Here is a 16,218-nt window from a genome sequence, read left to right as displayed (position 1 = left end):
CTAAAATGGGTACTTGTGCGGAGTGAATGGGTTAATGTGTATCAAGTGTTTAGGGTGGTGGCTGGCACATAGTGTTAGGAATTACTATATACTATTCATATTATTATTTTGAATTATTTTAAAAATTCAAAATAAAGTTTGTTCTTGGAAAAAAACAAAAACAAAAAACTAAAAATAGAACTACCATATGACCCAGCAATCCCACTACTGAGCATATACCCTGAGAAAACCATAATTCAAAAGGACACATGCACCCCAATGTTCACTGCAGCACTATTTACAATAGGCAGGTCATGGAAGCAACCTAAATGCCCACTGACAGACAAATAGATAAAGAAGATGTGGTACATATATACAATGGAATATTACTCAGCCATAAAAAGGAACAAAATTGGGTCATTTGTAGAGATGTGGATGGACCTAGAGCCTGTCATACTCAGTGAAGTAAGCCAGAAAGAGAAAAATATCGTATATTAATGCATTTATGTGCAATCTAGAAAAATGGTACAGAGGAACCTATTTGCAGGGCAGGAATAGAGACGTAGGCATACAGAAGGGACATGTGGACCCACAGGGGGAAGGGGAGGGTGGGATGAATTGGGAGATTAGGACTGACATATAGACACTATCATATGTAAAACAGATAGCAAGTGGGAACATGCTATAAAGCACAGGAAGCTCAGCTCGGTGCACTGTGATGACCTAGATGGGTGGGATGGGGGGGAGGTGGGAGGGAGGGGATATATGTATACATATAGCTGATTCACTTCATTGTACAGCAGAAACTAACACAATACTGTAAAGCAATTATACTCCAATAAAATAAATAATTAAATAAAACAAAGGGCTTACCCTGGTGGAATTTACATTCTAGGGGTTGAAAGTAATGGTACAACATACTAAATAAGTAAAAAAATAAATAAATAAAATAAAATAAAAAATATATATCTTTGGCCAAAAAGTTCGTTCGGGTTATTCCATACAATATCACGGAAAAGCCTGAATGAACTTTTTAGCCAAGCCCATATATATATATATATATATATATATACATACATACATACACATATATATGTATATAAATACATATAAATATACAGATATTCCTTATTTATAATGTAATAATATATTATTTGTAATATCGATACACTAATTATACGGTTCTGTGTATGTGCATAGGTACGTGTGTAGGTGTGCCCTGCTGAGCTAATGGCCTTCGAGTGAAACCCTGACGTCAGGGAGGAGCCATCCAGGTAGATAAAGGTGGAAGGAAGCGCAAGGCAAAGGAAGAGTAAATGCAAAATCCCAGAGGCAAGAAAAGTCCCAAGAAGTTCAAACACAGGAAGCCAGTGAACGAGGTCATGGCAGGGAACGTAAGTAGCTGAATGAACTTGACACACAGAGGAAACAGGGCCCACCTTCCCCCAAGGGGCTCCCACCCCTTGTTAAATAGAGGCGCCCCTTTCTGTTTACCCCCATAACCCAAGGAGAACCGCACCCTGCCAGATGCAGAATTCTAGACTCACACAATTGTCTAGTTAGAGGAAACTTATTTTAGACTCCACAGTTTTCTTTCCATTCTGGTCTGGTGATCTTGACTGAAGCAAAAAAAAAAAAAAAAACAAAAAAAGCGTGGCAGGCCCAGCAGGCTGGGCAAAGCTCAGCCACACCCGGGCCTGCGCTCCTGACGGGCACAATGGCCGACCACGGTGAGGGGAGGGTTCTGCGCAGCAAGGCAACTGCACCTGGAAAAACTCCACGTCGCCTTTAATCTATTTCACAACGCACCGTCTGGGCGGGCTGTTCTGGCTGAGACCAGAATACGGACCCAAGCCTGCCTCTGGACACACGGCGCCTCAGACACACAGTCTCCAAACGGCCCGTGCGCTACTGCTCCTTTATGCAAAGGGGCTATGGCTTCACGGTGTATGTCGTAAAGCCTCGTATTTATGGAGAACTTTCCAGTTCACAATGCGATTTTACACCCGTTTTCATTTCAACAGAACCCGTCGGAGGTCCTAGTTGCCATCCCCTGGTCACAACAAGGACACGGAGGCTTACTGGCGAGGTAGGGTCTAAGGAAACACAGCTGGCCACGTGTACCCCCTCGCCCATCCAGGGCTCCCAGCAGGGCTCTGGGCCACCTCCCGTGACTCACCCACCATCTGGGCTGAGGCTCCACTTCCCAGTTGATGAGAGCCTTCGCTCCCCAGGGCAAGGCTACACCCTGCCTTATGATATCACCTGCTTTGCATTTTCTTTCTCTTCCCTGAGGGCAATTTTTAATATTCCTGCTCTGGAAGTGACAGAGCACTTTTTTTTTTTTTTTTGGTACAGGTACAAACCAGTATGAATAGCTCTTTGTTCATGTTCTGGCTACTTGAAAACAGACCTGTATTTGACCTTCCAATGAGTGAAGGTATCAGAGGATACGGGGTGATGGTCTCTTGAGTGATCCTACGGGGGCTGTAGAAGGAAGCTCCCCACTCTCACCTGTTTCTTTTTTTAAAAATAAATTTATTTATTTATTTATTTTTGGCTGCATTGGGTCTTTGTTGCTGCACACGGGCTTTCTCTAGTTGCGGCGTGCGGGCTTCTCATTATGGTGGCTTCTCTTTGTTGCGGAGCACGGGCTCTAGGCGTGTGGGCTGTGGTTGTGGCTTGCGGGCTCTAGAGTGCAGGCTCAGTAATTGTGGCACAAGGGCTTAGTTGTTCCGCCGCATGTGGTATCTTCCTGGACCAGGGCTCGAACTCGTGTCCCCTGCATTGGCAGGCGGATTCTTAACCACTGTGCCACCAGGGAAGCCCCTCCCACCTGCTTTTGATCCACAAATTCTCAGGGTGGACTCCAAAGAGATAAGATAATGATTCCTAGGGAAAAGAAGGAAGGCATTTCCTATACTTGGTCTCTCTCATGGGTTTCTTTTCTTTTTCTTTTCTCTTTTCTTTTCTTTCTGTCTCTCTCTTTTTTTTTTTTTTTTTTTTGGTCTTCTTAGATCCCTGTGCTTGTTGCAGGAGTAGGGACACACTGCCTTTATTACAAAGACAAAAAAACCTGAGGCTGCATGATAGTGAAAACATCATTTGACTAGAGAAGTAGCAATCATTGGTCCTTTGGGAAGTGTCCTGTTTCTTCTTCTAAAAGTCTGCAATTAAGAGATTGGATCCCTTCATCCTACATTGTTGGTGGGAATGTAAATTGGTGCAGCCACTTTGGAGAACAGTATGGAAGTTCCTCAAAATACTAAAAATAGAGTTGCCATATGATCCAGCAATCCCACTCCTGGGCATGTATCCAGAAAAGAGGAAAAGTCTAATTTAAAAAGATACATGCACCCCAGTGTTCATAGCAGTACTATTCACAATAGCCAAGACATGGAAGCAACCTAAATGTCCACTGACAGATGAATGGATAAAGATGATGTGTTACATATAGACAATGGAATACTACTCAGCCACAAAAAAGAATGAAATAATGCCATTTGCAGCAACATGGATGGACCTAGAGATTATCACACTAAGTGAAGTAAGTCAGACAAAGACAAATACCATACGATATCACTTAACATATGGAATCTAAAATATGACACAAATAAATTTATCTATGAAACAGAAATAGACTCACAGAGAACAGACTTGTGGTTGCCAAGGGGAAGGGGGGTTGGGGGAAGGATGGATTGGGAGTTTGGGATTAGCAGAGGCAAACTATTATATATAGGATGGATAAACAACAAGGGAACTATATTTGATATCCTGTGATTAAACCATAATGGAAAAGAATATGAAAAAGAATATGGGGGCTTCCCTGGTGGCGCAGTGGTTGAGAATCTGCCTGCCAATGCAGGGGACACGGGTTCGAGCCCTGGTCTGGGAAGATCCCACATGCCACGGAGCAACTAGGCCCGTGAGCCACAACTACTGAGCGTGTGCGTCTGGAGCCTGTGCTCCGCAACAAGAGAAGCCGTGATAGTGAGAGGCCCGCGCACCGCGATGAAGAGTGGCCCCCGCTTGCCACAACTAAAGAAAGCCCTCGCATAGAAACGAAGATCCAACAGAGCCAAAAAAAATTAAAAATTAATAAACTTGTATCTTTAAAAAATAAAAAAGAATATGAATCACTTTGCTGTAGAGCAGAAATTAACACAACATTGTAAATAACTATACTTCAAGAAAATAAACTTAAAAAAAGAGATTGCATCCCTTCAGCTCTGAAGATGGACAGGGAGAAAGTGTAGGTATTACTGGCAATATATGTTGGCTCTGTAAGAGTCAATACAGACTTTTTAAGACCCACAGTTTTTGGAAGTTCAAATTAATGCTTAGACCTGGCTATATTTTGGAACCACTTCATTCATGAAAAATCAAGTCCAAAATTCAAATACGGACATGTGTAATCTCTGTAAACTCCACCAGAGAGCAGGACGACTAATCACAAGAGGGGTTAAATGGCTGGGACATCATGGCAGCCCTGGATTATTCAGCTGCTGGGCCGTCAGGCTATTTAGATGAGCCCCATCTTCAGGTTGGGTCACAGTCACACCGATTCTGCAGTGAGTTGATCTTGCCAGGCTGAACCTGTACCTAAACATTTATTTCTCTTCTCTTTGAAGAAAGAGGTTTCAGTCGGCAAGGAAAGGGGCTTACCTGAATCTCACAGAATTTAGGTTGCTCTGACTTAGATTCTGGTTTCAGACCTAAGGCGTCTGATTGACAGCACCTCGTGAATATTCAAAGGAGATACAGGGGTGCATTTTAATGTCACCTAATTAGTGACAGAGGATGGCTTTCCCTTTTGAGAAACTGATTTGTTCAAAGTAACACAGAGCTTATGACAGTCATTCCACTGGTATTTTTGATAGAATATCCCTTGGATAAGAGTAGGGCTATCTTCAGACATTTGTCAGCTGGTTGAATATCACGTTTATCGGACAGCTCTTGAATGAACTCAGCAGCCTAAGGAATGACTAGCAAATATTACTTAACCATAAAGTCATATTCCTGTGAATGAAATCATAATTCAATTTATCAGCACCTATGTGCTCTGAGACTGCCAAAACATCATATCAAGATGTCATTTTCATAGGTAGCATAATGGTAGAAATACAGCAAATTTTGGATAGAGATCAATCTGTCTTTCCAAATGGTATCTTTTCATTCCATTATGTAAATTCCTTAAATGCGAGTCTGTCTTGGCATTCTCATGAAGGCTTCCAGCCCAGCCTAAGTTCAGGAAAGTGCTCCCGTTTCTGAACTCACAGCAATTACTCCCTGTATCACTTCTTTGGAATTATGTACAAGCCGTCCCCAAATTATGGTAGGCTTGTAATTGCAAAGTTTTCGTCTACTTTCATTGTTTAGAACTTGGAATAAAATGGTGGTTGGATTTCCAGCTGGCCCACGGAAGCCTCTTTAACCTACAGTGTATTATTAGTCCTTTCATTGTTCCTCATTGTTTTCAAGGAAAACGTGTCCTGACTTTCCAGCTGAACTTGGGAGATACTGGGAACAGATCTCCCCCTGCAGCTCCAGCCTCAGGGAAAGGCACCGGCCCCCTTAGTGACTCGTAAAGCCTCCTCCCTTCTCTCCACTTCACCAGGAGACACTGCCACTCTTAGGGTGACAAGAAGATCACCCCTGGGCAGCACCTACAAACGAAATCCTATTGTTGTGGTTGTTCTTAAAAACCAGTTATTTAATAAGCATTCGTAGCTCAGAAGCTTCCTGCACTTAACCGTGGCATAGCTTACACGTTCGTATTATGCTTTTAATGTTTTATGACTGTCTTCCCAGTTCGTAGTCCTTGCAGGTGGGGACACATCTAAGTTTCTTTGTACCTGCAAAGCAATCAGTCCCCAGCTAAGCACACAAAGAGGAGCTCAATAACCATTTATTGATCCCTAATTAGAGCTACCCAGGAAAGCAATTCAGACAATAACTGAATCGGTCAGGCATTGTTAGGCATCAAAACAGGCATCAGATAACCTAATAATTTCAGCGCTACCTGGTTAGGTGTTCTTATCATCTGTCATACAGCTCAGGTGCAATTTTAAGAAGATGCTGTAATCCTGGCTTGTCTCTTTGCACCTGGTCCCAAGACAACGTACGACCCCCACTATTCTCCTGATATGGACTGAAAAGTGGCTTTGATAGTCTAAACATTCTCATTTGGATCTTTCATCCCACCTAATTCCATTCTCTGCGCGCACTTACTTTTACTCTCTCCTGTACCCATGCCCCCACCCACCTGCTTTATATTTTTCCCAGCATTATAGTTAACAATTTGTCTCCCTGCTTCCTCTGGCACAGTCCTTGTCCTAGCCATTTCTGTGTATTCCTCTCTGGGCTTAGTAGCATTTAGTGGAGTGCTTTGTTCAAAGTAGGAACTCAGCACTTATGCTACGCCAGGCATGGCACAAGGCACTTAAGGTAGGTGCTATTATTATCTCTATTTTACAGACGAGCAAGCTGAGGCAGAGCAAGACTCAGTGATCTGTCAAAGTTTACAACTGCTAGCAAGTGTTAGAACAGGCACTTGAACCCAGGCTATCTGGCTTTGGAGACCGTGTTCATAAACATGGCACGTGACTGCCTCTCAATGAATGATTGATCACACGTTGATTGAACCAAAGGTAACAGCAAGTTCTAACAATAATGAAGCTGCTTTACCAAGAGGGAAAGGGTAGAACTGAGGTAATCATCATCAAGAGCCACGTTTTGGATTTGACAGCATTTGACAATGTCTGGAGACATACATCTTCGGTTGTTGCGACTGGGGCAGCATTTCAGGGGAGTTTGCTACTGGCATCTAGTGGGAGTGGGGGAGGCTGGAGATGCTGCTAAACATCCCATAATGCACAGGACAGGCCCCGAATAACAAAAGGGCAGAAGTTAAGAAACCTTGCTCTGGGAAGATCCCAAGTCTAACTACTTACGAGATGTCTGATATGGCTCCCTTTTGACTATACAATCAGGAAAAGGAAAAAAATTTACCATTCTTTTTCAGAATCACCTCTCTAGCGGGATATCTAACATAGTTTAGAAAATCTTCAAAGGTATGCCAGGCACTGTGAACATTTTAAAATGACACCAATATGAATTTAGACTTTCAATTAACTGGTAAACCAAGGATGCATCCTATTCCTCAAAGCTACCAACGCAATAATACTTAATGCTCATAAAATGACAAAGTGATGTAAAATAATTAAGAACAGACCCAAGCTACCAGTTGGCATGCAGGCTTCCTCCTGTACATAGAAATTTTCCTTCCCTTTCATTCTAAGGCACGGGATTCTACTTCTCTACATCTGCGATGCCTTAGAAATCATAGCAGATGTCATGGGGCTTCTTTATCTCCACATACAGGTGCCCAGACAGGCAAGAATTTGCTCCCAAGTGAATTCTTGACTAGTTTGTTGAATTTAGCTACTGTAGGTGCAGAATAGGGTAAAAAGTATGATCTCAGTTCAAGTTTACCATGTCTTGAAAAATACTTTATCAGGAGGAAGCTGTTATACCTTTGGGAGGAGAGCTATTAGTCACTTTGCAGTGAGCGCCCTTGAATTTTGAGTGTTATTTCGATAGAGATATTTCACATTATATGAGCCAAGCTATAAATACAAAATAGCAAAACATAAATGTCCTAGAGTCGTACAATTCTTAAGGGCTGTTTTATGTGCCGTGGATAGGGATAATGATGGTGTTTAATGAAGTAATTTTATAACCTTGGCCAGACAGAGCCTCACGCCCTCAGTCACCTGTCACACACTGTCTCCCTTGCACAGGGCCTCACAGTCACACGGACCCGCCCTCTTCTTGGAGTCCTCGCTGAAAGGACATCATCTGGGTAAAACCACCGCATCACTCAAGGTCATTTTCTTTCTAGAAGCTCAGACTTGAGAATCACAGTCTGCCCTCCATATTCGCAGGTTTTGCGACCTCAGATTCAACCAACCGCAGATTGAATTTTGCAGATTGGTTGAATCCGTGGATGTGGAACCACGGATACGGAGGGCTGACTGAACTACGCCCTTTTCAATAAGGGACTTGAGCATCTGCGGATTTGGGTATCCACGGGCTCCCGGAACCAATCCCCATGGATACTGAGAGACGACCATACTATTCTGAAGGTCAAAGCAGTTGTAATCCGCCTTCCTACCCCAAAGTCCATGGCCGTCTTGGGAGGAAGATGCTACCATCATATATGTTCTACACTACTTTTTCCAGATCTCCTATATATAATTTGTCATCGCTAGATGCTTTGTGGAAGCATCTTTATAAGAAAAGAGATGCCAAATTCATTAAATCGAAGCACATGAGCTACGTACAAGATCAAGGTGAAATTACTTTGTCTTTAACTCATTTTCAAGTCAATAGAGCTGTTAGAAAATTGCGTTCAAAAAAAAAAAAAAGCTACCGTTGGAAGTTTCCTAAGTACAGATGAGAAAGAAAATTTTTCTCTCTGATTTCAAACACTCTGCAGTTAATGGGCTATTTCATAGAAGTGGTCTTCTGAAGAGTATATGAATCCAGCAGTGCCCAAAAGAAAGCATCTCTACAGATTTCTCAGTCTCCCTCCTGTGTTTCTGTAGCTTCACATCTTAGATGTAAAATTCCACTTGAGAGTTTCATATAAAAAACACTCGGATTTGCTTTTTAATATTATGAAATTGCAACAGAAATTGGTTTGGCACGTTATAGGACCCTGTACTCATGAAGTTAAGACTTTTAGGGGTTGAAGCTTCTTTACAAATACTTGCACAGACTAAATATATCTAAAATAGCACCACGGTATAGGTGTAACAATGGATTACAATTTTGTGCTTCAGTAATTGTTTCTGGTGTTCTTGTTTTTAAAATTTTCTTTGACATGGTAGTCACATTCATTTTTTTCAAAATAAAATCTACCAAGAATGTTCTCTTCTTTCTTCCCTTATTTCTGCATAATTGTGCTAATATACTAGCTGGGACAGTTATATTTTAAATGACATGTGTATATTTAGCAGCATAATTATGCAAATTCTACCATGTTGATGATTGTAAATATCCTTTCAGAGCAGCTACTTAGCATTTTGTCCTGGTTGAAATGCTTAGAATTCACTCCCGAATTCACTTCTCTGCTGGGTGAAGGTGGGGCTCCTAGTTCTCACCCACCAGGCAGAATATTGCACAGCGGTAAAAAGTATGGATTCTTTAATGCACCTGGACATTCTATGCCACTTACTGGCTTTGTGACCTTGGGCAAGTTACTTAACCTCTCTGAGCTCAGTTTCTGCATCTGTAAAATAGGGATGATGATAGTACATACCACACTGGATCGTCATGACGATTACATCATATGATATATGGAAACTACTTAACATCGTGCTTGGTCCATAAAAGACTCTCAATAAATGATAGCTATCGTCAGTGTTCTTATATTACCCAGCAGTACTACATTTCAGCCTAGACATCAAGCTTTCCAAGAGTTTAGAATTGCAGCTGAAAAGGAGGAAGTACGGCACATTCCGACCTGTCTACGTAACAGTGGGGTGGTGGGTAGCAGTGTTAGCAGCACAATGTCCAGACTCAAATTTTTACTAGAGAATCATTCTTTACATACTTTTGTCATGTGCCTGGGTTGAGTTAGTGGGAACGTTTAGGTGTTTCAGTAACACCAACTCTAAATGTAGAGGGTGTGTGTGTGTGCGTATGTGTGCGCGCGTGCGTAGGGCTACAGGAGAAGGGAATCTAGCCGGTGGTGAGGAATCACCTAGGCAAGATGTGAGATAAAATTCCTCCTCTGCTATTTCACATTTACAGGAATGAATTCAAAAATGTAAAATTATATTCCGAATTACAACCATATGTCAGAATACGGCAGTGATCATGGCAGTATATTTTAGGTGAACATTAATCTTTAGTCAACTTTCCTAATCCTTGTTTTTCTAGAAATAAGAACTTGGATTTTCTAAAAGGAGTTGCTAACACATAAGACAGAAACCCATAGCGTTTTCTGAGCTTCGGTGAAAAACAGAAACCTCTGAGGAAGCAGAGGCCCTGAAAATATAAAATATACTGATGCTACCGAAGGCTAAAATTCTTCAAGACTCTGATCAGGGAGCAGTACAGAGGCAACTCCACATAGCAGAGGGCCCTCTGTTTTGGTCCCACCCATAACCCAATCCTGGGAACTGGGTTCAGGGATGTTCGGTTATATACACGTGGTAACCACATGCATGACGAGGAACTAGGTGCTGAGCGAGAAGCCAGACGCCATCGCTGGCCAAAGTGTGCCTGGCACTCAGCAGAGTGCACACGGCTTGATGTGATAAACAGTGGAATCAAGCTCACAATCCTCTCATTCCCACAAGGTGGGTCAGCAGGGTGGTGGGGGAGGATGGATTCCAGCCCTGGAGATGGATAGTTCTTATTTTTTCCTGGACTAAATTCTTATGACTCCAAGTCCCTTCCTATCAGTGACACACATTTCCCAAAGAGCCCCTCACAGCCCGCCGTGGCATATGTGTTACCCTTTCTTAGAAGCACAGGGCGCAAGCTCCCTAGCCTTAAGGCACGTCTTGGTAGATTTCCCTCTGGTTGTGACACTGGTCTGTTCAAAGAGCCTCAGTATTTATCCCACACCCCTCAGCTTTCTATGGTCATGAGAGGCATCCCTTTGTTTGATTCTTAGAATTTAACTTCCTAAGGACTTTGGAGAGAATAAATACTTTTTTCCGAGTCTTCATTTTTCTTAGTCCTGCATAATCAAGCCTGTCACTGTTTTGTTTTGTTTCCCATGCAGCAGATTTTTTAATAGGAACTATTCTTGCAGACAGTTTACATCAACTCTACCCACTTGCCATGGGCCAGAACCCACTCACATGGCCACACTTAACCGCAAAGGAGGCTCGGAGATGCAGATAGTTTTGTGCCCCAGAGGAAAAGAAAATACGGTTTGGTAACCACATAGCCTTGTCTCTGCCATCATCTATTCTTCTGTCAGCAAATACCTGTTTCATCCTTCTTTCCACACAAAGAATATATACCCTCCCTCCACAAGGGAAACAACGGCAAAGTCTCATTCTGTCATGGAATCCAGCACAATCTACAGGACCTCTGGGAAATGTGCAATCTTCTCCATCGGTATCAGATGTGGCTCCTCGTGATCTCGCAAGCAGTAAACTAAGAAGCCAAGTTATCTGTAGCCCTTACACCCAGTACTATAGCAGCAGAGCAAAGACAATTTGTAACCTCTTGTTCCTTGAATATTTGGTAGCTCTTGTCTATAAACCACTTCACTCTAGTTCAAGCCAGTCACTGTTGCTGTTTTTTCTTTTTAAAGCTGTGTAGAGAGGGTTAGAGCTTTTTGGTACATTGATAATCCCCCAACTTCCAGGTTTATTCTCTTTCCATCTTCCTGGAATCTTTCTTCTAGAACCAGATAAGAGATGGCCCTTTCATGATAAAATTCTGCCAGTGAGGACAGAGCTTTCTGATTTGTGTAATTAAGATAATAAGATATACTATCACATTCCAGTCACAATTTTGGCCTTCTTTTTACAAGGTTATGTAATAGAAAGTGACATGCTCGGTTTTGGTAAGGAGGGAAGAGTGGTTCCAATAAGGTATTGAGTGGCTGAATATCTGAATTTTATTTTTCACGCCCCTTCTGAATTCCCATATGACAACAGGTCAAATGCTTAACCTCCTTTGGACTCAGTTTCTTTGACTAGATTTTTATGATTATAATTATTATGCTGCCTTCTGTCAACCAGTTCAGGGCAGAGAAATTCCCTCTATCAAGATTAGCTTTTCTGGGGCTTCCCAGGTGGCCCAGTGGTTAAGAATCCGCCTGCCAATGCGGGGGACATGAGTTTGATCCCTGGCCCGGGAAGATCCCACATGCCGCGAAGCAGCTAAGCCCGGGCGCCACAACTACTGAGCCTGAGCTCTAGAGCCCGCTTGCTGCAACTACTGAGCCCGTGCGCCTAGAGCCTGTGCTCCGCAACAAGAGAAGCCACCACAGTGAGAGGCCCGCGCACCGCAACGGAGAAGCCCCCGCTCGCCGCAACTAGAGAAAGCCCGCGCGCGACAACAAAGACCCAATGCAGCCAAAAACAAATTAAAAAAAAAAAAAAAAAGATTAGCTTTTCTATTACTCTACAAACTTGAGGGTTTTCAAGATGTAGTCTGAAGGTTCTGGGCTGGTAAATTATAAACACACGTAAACTTAAAAAGAAATTTAAATACCTGGAGTGTCACATCCACTAGAAAAATTTTGCTGATCTCTGTACCACTCCTGAATGAGTATTACATTGACACCATCCTATTTTTATGCAAATTCATGTTTTTATCACCCTGGATGACAGACAGTGACACGCCCTTTTCATTTCTCATAACCAGATGAGAAAACAAAATTGCACTTCACAAGGAAGAACACAAACTGCCATTTCAAACGGTTAACACTTGAACCACTCACTCCGTATTTTCAGTGGGAGATCAGTTATGATCAGCTTTTGATGGACTTGTCTGGTTTCTGAAATCGTAATTTTCTTCTGAATTATTCAGATTCACGTTAACGCTGCTGCCGTTAGATCCCCGCTCGGGAGGCCCGTTCTGACCTCTCCTGTCGGGGCGCCTGCCCGCCTGCCTTTATCCTGGCTACTGCCCAGCCTCACTCGACCACCAGATTTAGAAACTCTCTGCTGACAACAGCAGGCCTCTGATCCTCCTCTTCCTCCCCTACCCCCCACGGCCAGTACCCACAGGGCACAGGGCTCAAGGCTGGCGCTCAGCTGACCACTGTTCTCTTGGTTCGACTTCTGTGAAGCAGCCCTCAAAACCAGCACGTGGCCGGGGACCACCCTTGGCCACCCTCACCGCCTTACCTGGTCTCTCTGTCTTTGGGTATCGTAGCCGTGCTATAAGCAAACACTTGCTTCTCAACTAGAGGAGGGCCGAGGTCCACAATTCCGGATAATCCTGGGGTGGTCCGTGGCTTCTCAATGTACACCAAGGTGCCGGGCTCCTTTTTGAAGGCCTGGCGGCTGGGTGAGACCCGGTCTGACTGCATGGTGTGGGAGGGCCCGTGGGCGTTATGGAGGCCGTGCATCTCCACCATCCTCAGGTCACTGACTCGGTGAGGAGAGGCCGGGGGCGTTTTGGAGCCCAGAGTAGGCAAGTGGCTCTCCGGATACTTCCGTGACTTCTGTCTGTACAGTGACTGCTCCATGTGCATTTCCGCTTGCAAAGAAGGGTTGCAGTAAGCACTGGCTGAACGAACCGCCGCGCGGTGATACCCGATGACGTGATCGGGGACGTCCAGCGGGTGGCCGCCGTGCGAAGAGGCTATGCTCATCCTCCCCTCGTGATAAAGATAAGGATCGGCGTAGAAACCCTCGTTTCGGTACATCGTGAGGCTCTTGGCGGTCATGTCTTCATCCGGCTTCACGTCTCTTCTTTCCAAGATGGCGCTGGGGCTGGGAGAGATGGATCTGGAGACCGGCAGGCTGGAGAGTCTGTCCCTGGGGATGGTGGCGTTACCAGGAATGACCATTGGCCGGGCGCCTCCGTAAGGGATTCTGGATGGAGAGGGAGGCATGGAATGTGGCACAGGAGTGGACGGTGGAGAATTTGGAATGGCGTGGGGTAGAAGAGCTGCGGGCCCAGGTCGAGAGGCACCAGGGCCATCTCCTCTTGCATAAACGATTTCTCTCTGCATCTGAAAAGAAAACAAGAAATTAGAAAATCTACTTTGATATTCATGTTTTTAGAGACATCTCAGTGTGGTTTCCCTGATGAAGTAGGCTGAAGAGTGGCCCCTGCAAGATGTCCAGGCCCTAATCCCTGGAACCTGTAACCATGTCCCCTTACAGGGCAAAAGGGCCTTTGCAGATGCCCCCTGTTAAGGATGTTGAGTTGGGGAGATTGTCCAGGTGGACTCAATGCAATCGCAATCACAATCACTTATGTGAAAGTAATGCAATGCATTCACTTATATGTGAAAGAGGCAGGAGGGTCAGTGTCACGGAAGGAGACGTGATGACAGAAGCAGGATCAGAGAGAGAGAATGGGAAGATGCTGTTACAGAGTCCAAGCTCATACTGCTAGCCCCACGACAGGCCAGTAAATCGAGAGATGAGGTGTTGGGGCACGAAGAGTGACTTTATTTGGAAAGCCAGCAGACCGAGAAGATGGTGGACTCATTCCCCAAAGAGACATCTTGCCTGAGTTAGAATTCAGGCTTCTTTTATACTAAAAGGGGAGGGAGGAAAGTCAAACATTTCCTGCTTTGGTCAGCCTCCAAAGGGGAGGTGTTAACTTCTTTCTCCCTGGAGAAAGAAGTCACAGGTGGGCCTGGTCAGGATGTTTCCTGTGAGCTAAACAAAGGTATTTTAGCTTAATGTTCACTACCTGGGAGTCAGGGTTCCCAGAGATGGGCCGTTATGTATATTTTAAGCTTACAGGCAATATCCCTTTAGTGACTAACTTGTAATAGAACACAAAAGGTTCTTCCCTATAATAATTGCCCATTGTCAATGTCCATTCCACAATCTTGTGGGAAAAGGGAGGAAGACGACTCCGGCTGGTTACTTCCTGTTGAACGGAGGTGACGAATATTCCTTAGAATCTTTTGTCAGCCTTTGCTTATCTACAACTATTTGAACCCGATGAAACCTAGTAGCACTTTGTTGTCTAATTCATAATTGAACTTGGGGTTTTGGTTCCAGTTCCTAATACATATAAATTCCTGTGCTATTTATTTGGACACAATTAAAGAAATTGGTTGCCCCTTCTCCAGCTGCAATGGAATTCCCATCTACTTCAGTTGGATGGGCAGACCTGTTGGAGTCAAACTCATGAGCAGAGGTCAGTATAGAGTCCAAAGTTTTAATGTAACTGGCAACCGCTAGGTCTTCTAGCGTTTATAGATTCTCCTGCCTGGGCACACACCTGGAATGGAGTACCATACGATATTTTAAAGGTGTTTAATTTAAGCCTGCTTCTGGGAGCCACTGATCCGCAGCACGGCAACTAGCAAGGTTATCCCAAGTTAAATGTCTCTTGACATTTTAGCAACGTTCCTTTCTGATATATGATTCATTTTCTTGGTTTTTCCTGTTGATTGTGGTCTCCAGAATGAATGCAGTTTTAATGCCTTCATCCAAATCAGGGGATAATTTCGCTAAGGAGGGCTTTAACCGCTTCAGAGAGTTTCTCTCCAGGTGGGATATGCTTCCACCGATCCTGAAAAGGTGTCCACACAAACACTAGCAGGTATCTGAGATTTCCTGCGGCTTGAGGCCTTTGAGTAAATATTTGTCAGTCCTCGGTGGGGCAGGTTCCTCTGTGTTGAATCCCCACCTGGGAGGTCTGACAGAAGTCTCTGGGTTATTTGTAAGACTCTGGGGGAAAGGGCTTGGTCTCCTTTTCCGGGATGTTCATGAGCACCATCTGTTGGCTTAAAGCATGTTCTGGTGGGACTCAGATGTCAAGCTATTGTGGTGAAAAACTTCAGGGTGAGGTCTATCAGAAAGTCAATCAGGTCATCCCCCCACTGTCAATTTCACCCCGGGCTCCTGTGGGGAGTTGGGTGCCTCAAGGCCAAGGGAGTCCCTGGGTCTCTTCATTCAGTGTTCCTCTCCACCATGAGGCTCTTGTCTTCTATTGTTCTTCTGTTTTAGCAGAGGGCAATCTGTTTTCCAGTGTTCCTCCTCCTCACAATAAGCGTATAGTTCCTTCCCCAATGGTGGCCTACCTCTCTTCAGGTTACTTGCCTTCCGGGAATCCAATGCCACCGCCAAAACAGTGGCGTTTTGTTGTGCATCTCTCTTCTGTTGCTGTTCCCTCAACATTTTAAAAGCAACATCTACCAATTGAGAAGGGTTCATTCCAAATATACCATCTAATTTTTGCAATGTTCTCCTGAAATCTGAGGCACTTTCCCCCAAAAGGTCAAATTTAGCATTCTGATATTTGCAGGGGCCTCGGGATCTGCATTAGTATGATGTGTGTAGGCCTGATAAATCCTTTCCAAAAATTCAGAGAGGTCTTCATTTGTTTTGCTGAATTTCTTGAATTTTGTTCAACTCTTTTGCCTTGGTTTCCCCTTTCAAGGCCCTGCCAAGATGCACTAATGAGCAGTGCTCTCATAAGGGCCTTCTTCCCTCACCGGGGCCCCCACTTGGTTCAGCTGTGGGTGCTGGCAAGTGGGCTTCAGGTGTAGAACATCCTCTCTAT

At 44.1% G+C, this 16,218-nt stretch overlaps 1 protein-coding gene across 15 annotated transcripts in view; it reads right to left on the bottom strand.

Annotated features, from left to right (window-relative positions):
• KIAA1217 (KIAA1217 ortholog) overlaps nt 1–16,218 on the bottom strand; it is a 500,420-nt gene that overhangs the window by 65,910 nt on the left and 418,292 nt on the right. For all 15 annotated transcript variants that reach the window (XM_068561341.1, XM_068561412.1, XM_068561335.1 and 12 more), the window contains one exon: nt 12,867–13,699. In XM_068561341.1, coding sequence (XP_068417442.1) covers nt 12,867–13,699 — 833 coding nt within the window. The remainder of the gene's footprint in view (nt 1–12,866; nt 13,700–16,218) is intronic.

Source organism: Eschrichtius robustus, chromosome 1 (assembly GCF_028021215.1).
Source record: "Eschrichtius robustus isolate mEscRob2 chromosome 1, mEscRob2.pri, whole genome shotgun sequence".
Classification (NCBI taxonomy): Eukaryota; Metazoa; Chordata; class Mammalia; order Artiodactyla; family Eschrichtiidae; genus Eschrichtius; species Eschrichtius robustus.
Note: the sequence above shows the minus strand (reverse complement) of the source record. Positions and strands in the feature narration are given on the sequence as shown.